General features: G+C 43.4%; 1 protein-coding gene across 1 annotated transcript; it reads right to left on the reverse strand.

Moving 5' to 3' along the window:
* Positions 1-1,503: 1,503 nt before the first annotated feature.
* Positions 1,504-3,474, reverse strand: LOC121312121. Its single transcript, XM_041244118.1, has 2 exons — positions 3,294-3,474; positions 1,504-2,667 (listed from the first exon to the last, which is right to left on the reverse strand). Exon 2 carries the CDS (start codon positions 2,664-2,666, stop codon positions 1,713-1,715), a length of 954 nt encoding a protein of 317 aa, XP_041100052.1. The 5' UTR covers position 2,667; positions 3,294-3,474; the 3' UTR covers positions 1,504-1,712.
* Between the last annotated feature and the right edge of the window lie 1,270 nt (positions 3,475-4,744).

Here is a 4,744-nt window from a genome sequence, read left to right on the forward strand (position 1 = left end):
AGGGTTATAGAGAGAAGCTGGTTGAAATGGCTCTCAGTGTGTGGAGCAGTGCATGGGTTAGGGTTATAGAGAGAAGCTGGTTGAAATGGCTCTCAGTGTGTGGAGCAGTGCATGGGTTAGGGTTATAGAGAGAAGCTGGTTGAAATGGCTCTCAGTGTGTGGAGCAGTGCATGGGTTAGGGTTATAGAGAGAAGCTGGTTGAAATGGCTCTCAGTGTGTGGAGCAGTGCATGGGTTAGGGTTATAGAGAGAAGCTGGTTGAAATGGCTCTCAGTGTGTGGAGCAGTGCATGGGTTAGGGTTATAGAGAGAAGCTGGTTGAAATGGCTCTCAGTGTGTGGAGCAGTGCATGGGTTAGGGTTATAGAGAGAAGCTGGTTGAAATGGCTCTCAGTGTGTGGAGCAGTGCATGGGTTAGGGTTATAGAGAGAAGCTGGTTGAAATGGCTCTCAGTGTGTGGAGCAGTGCATGGGTTAGGGTTATAGAGAGAAGCTGGTTGAAATGGCTCTCAGTGTGTGGAGCAGTGCATGGGTTAGGGTTATAGAGAGAAGCTGGTTGAAATGGCTCTCAGTGTGTGGAGCAGTGCATGGGTTAGGGTTATAGAGAGAAGCTGGTTGAAATGGCTCTCAGTGTGTGGAGCAGTGCATGGGTTAGGGTTATAGAGAGAAGCTGGTTGAAATGGCTCTCAGTGTGTGGAGCAGTGCATGGGTTAGGGTTAGGGTTATAGAGAGAAGCTGGTTGAAATGGCTCCCAGTGTGTGGAGCAGTGCATGGGTTAGGGTTATAGAGAGAAGCTGGTTGAAATGGCTCTCAGTGTGTGGAGCAGTGCATGGGTTAGGGTTATAGAGAGAAGCTGGTTGAAATGGCTCTCAGTGTGTGGAGCAGTGCATAGGGTTAGGGTTATAGAGAGAAGCTGGTTGAAATGGCTCTCAGTGTGTGGAGCAGTGCATGGGTTAGGGTTATAGAGAGAAGCTGGTTGAAATTGCTCTCAGTGTATGGAGCAGTGCATGGGTTTAGGTTAGGCTTATGGTTTCTGTCTGTTTGTGTTTGGGGTTGTCTGAGGGTCTATGTACAGGATGATATTTATTTATTTATTTTGTTTTTTCCTTTTTCTTCATTTCCTTTTCTTTTTTCTTTTTCTTTTCTTTTTTACAGGATAATATATTTAAACTCCCTATAACAAGAGGTATACGATTATTTAAAAACACTGCTCTGTGATTGATTGGTTTCTGTGATTTATAACTATTATTAATCAATCAATGAATCTTTATTTTATATAGCGCCTTTCATAGTGGACCGCCATCACAAAGCACTTTACAAGATGCAGGAAATACAAGAAAATCCATAATACTTAAAATACAGAGAAATGCATAATACATGATATACAGTAAAAAAAACAATGCATAATATATTAAATGCAGTGGTATAATATATGATAGTAACATAATACATGAAATAGTACATTGCCTACAGTGGAAAGTGCAAAATACATGATAGTAGCATAATACATGACATAGTAGCAGCAACACAGCAGCTAATAGCAGATGTCAGGCGTAAAGAGTATGGAAAGCAAAAGAAAACAAGTGGGTCCTGGGAGTTGACTATTGTAAACTGGAGCAGGCAGCAAACACAAAACTGTTGATACAGCAGTAGCTGCAGATCTGACAGCAAGAAAAATCCCTCCTGGTGCACCTTCCTCCATAGCCCTGTGCTGACTCACTGGTTCACAATGTTCCTTATGTCAGAAATGACCACCTCCAGTTTTGCTAGTTCTAATTCTCCAGTTTCTACCAGCTTGCGAATCTCTTGTGCTCTTTCAGTTGGACTCCCTTCATGAAGTTTTTTGGCATTTAAACCAATGAGCACGACATCCCAAACTACAAAAACTCCACAAGCAACAGCTCCGACTACTCTGCCTGTACTTTTGAGTGCCACAACAGCAGCATCATCAGCCAGGCCTGCAGCAACATGGCCAGCAGAAGCAGCAGCAGTAGCAGCATCATCAACCAGGCCTCCAAGAAGACGGCCACCATTAACAACAGCAGCACCAACAGCAGCTCCAGCAACGGCACCATCATCACTCTGGTTTGGAGTTACATCAGCAACAGCATCAAGACTTACAGCAGCATCAACAGCAGCACCTGCAGCAGCAACAACAGCAGCATCAACCAGGCCTGCAGCAGCAGCAGCAGCAGAAAGACGTGTTTTAACAATCCCTGTTAAAGCAGCTTCCTCTATATTCCACTTACATTGTGGAAGTGCAATTTTGCAAGATTTACCAAGTGCTATGATTTTAGTGTGAATTATTTCCAGTATTTCCGTTACTCTCTTGTTAGCCTTGCCATCCTTTACAAGCTTTCCTATGTGTGTGCCAGCACTGGTCACTGTGCCAGCTACAGCAGTCACAGTCCCTGCAATGGACAGTCCAACGGAGGCTCCAAAAGTAACAGGAACCAGGGCTATCCCTACAATGGTCAGGACCCCCCCGACTACACCAGCAGAGCTCCCTGCAGTCTTAGCGATGGTACAGTCCCTGTCCACCTTGTCCAGCCCATCAGCAATAATATTGAGTTCTGTGAGGAGTTCTTCAATCTCCTGCTTCTCCTTTTCATACTCCTTGACAAACTCCTTGAGGAGCTCGATTCTTTCGCAGGCCTCTTCAGGGTCCATGCTGCAAAGACAGGTTCAGAATCATGTCACTTTACTGTACTGCTACTGAGACAAATATCCAGGAATTATTGAAACAATGTTTTACACAGAAATCAAATGTTGGCATTTGCCAGAAATAACAATTTAAAAGGTGTTGAATAGGCGCTACAGTTTATATCCGGGCCACTAGAGGCCTCTGTGAGAGCACTACATAGATGGTTATTTATCCCGAAACCAAAACCAGCCATTTCCAATCTGCGAAAGGGGCGGAGAGAAGTTTCGCAGGAGTAGGAGAGACCAATCTAGATAGATTTAATACATACCTGCAGCCGTATCACAACGCTAACTTAAATCTAAGACTAAAAATGGGCTTAAGTCACTTTTGCTGACTTTGTTATGACTGCATCTTAAGTCTGTGGGGTCTAAACTTAGAGCAGCGTTTCTGTCCTCGCACAATGTCTTCACTGTCTTCCATTTAAGTGAAAGCCTTTACCTGAGGGACAGATTGATAATTTTGCTTCTTCGAAAAATTCATTGTATCATGTACATATAAATTATATAAAATGTATATATTTTGTTATAGAATTTCATAATTTTCTATTAAAAAGATATTGTTATAATTATATTTAAAAGTATGATTAAACTGACCTGTTGAATTATTTTACAGTGGTTAGGCTCTCATTGACCACTTAGGTAATAATACTTTTCATAGGTAAACAGGATGCTGGAGACACATGCCCAAGGCTTCTAAGAAATTAAAGAGAAAAATACCCTTAGAGTCTGCGAGAGCGGTGATGGAAGATGACTCAACTTTGGATAACACTGTTAACGTACTGAGCAAAAGTGTTTTCTAATCAAGTTGCTAGTCGTCCATGCGGTTTCTGTACCTGTACGTCCAAACACAGACACCGACCTCGCATCAAGGGAGAATGAAATGTTTGAGGGAGAAGGGACAAGGGCCTTGCATTGATCAGTACTTCTTACAAAGTCAGTCAAGTCAGTCAAATGAAATCCAGCGACAGGAAGCAAACCACAGTTCGCAGGATATCACCACCCCTGTCATAGATGTGAAGAGGAATTGCGTGGCTACAACTAGTGATGAACCTAATGATCCTTGCGAACCCAGTCAGACGAACCAGCATAAGGACAAAAAAACCTCAACGGGCACAAGTCTGGAGTTAAATGGCCAAGAGCGTGTGAGAAAACTATGTGGGACACAGTAAACACGGATCTCTGTTTTACTTTGGAAAGGTTAAATGGAACAGTTGAAAAGAAGCTGGATAAATTTGGGGACATCATCTACGCATATGGAAATGAGACGTTTGGAATTGAAAAAAGGAAGGAAAAAGTACAAACTATTCCTGGAAAGTCTAGACGGCAGCAGGAGATTGAACGCTTAGTTAGAAAAATGATGCAGTTGAGGAAGCAATGGAGAAAAGCAGAACAAAGTCAGAAGGAGGGACTCAATCTGTTACAAAGGGTCATAGAGAGAAGTATCAGGTGTGTAAAGGCCATTTCCCAGGCCAAGCAGGGAGAATGGATGAGATGGGAAAGTGTGGAACAATGCAAGATCAGCTGGCAAGACCTATGGACAATGGAACAGAGCAGGATCAGTTTCCTCATCAGATCAGCATATGATGTTCTCCCATCACCACAGAACCTAAACCTCTGGGTAGGAGAGGATCCCTCATGTCCTTTGTGTTCATCACCTGCAACATTAAGGCACATTTTGATAGGATGTAAGGTGGGTCTTAGCCAAGGACGGTTTACTTGGTGCCATGACCAGGTGCTGTGATGTTTGGCCTTAGCATTGGAAGACAAGAGTAACCTGACCAATAAGTTGCCACCAGTTCCATCAAAGCATTACACACAAAAGACAATATTCCTCCATCCAGGAGAGCAACCACCAAGAAAAGGTGTTAAAACCAAGCCTCACCCAGGACAACTGGAAGCTGCTAGAGACTGGAGATGTTGGTCAACGGCTTATTTTTCCACCTGAGATTCCCACCACTAACCTTCAACCAGACATTGTCTTGTGGTCTGGATCAGCACGCCTTGTCCATCTGGTAGAGTTAACAGTTCCATGGGAGGATGCTGTG

Source organism: Polyodon spathula, unplaced genomic scaffold (assembly GCF_017654505.1).
Source record: "Polyodon spathula isolate WHYD16114869_AA unplaced genomic scaffold, ASM1765450v1 scaffolds_3602, whole genome shotgun sequence".
NCBI classification, from domain to species: domain Eukaryota; kingdom Metazoa; phylum Chordata; class Actinopteri; order Acipenseriformes; family Polyodontidae; genus Polyodon; species Polyodon spathula.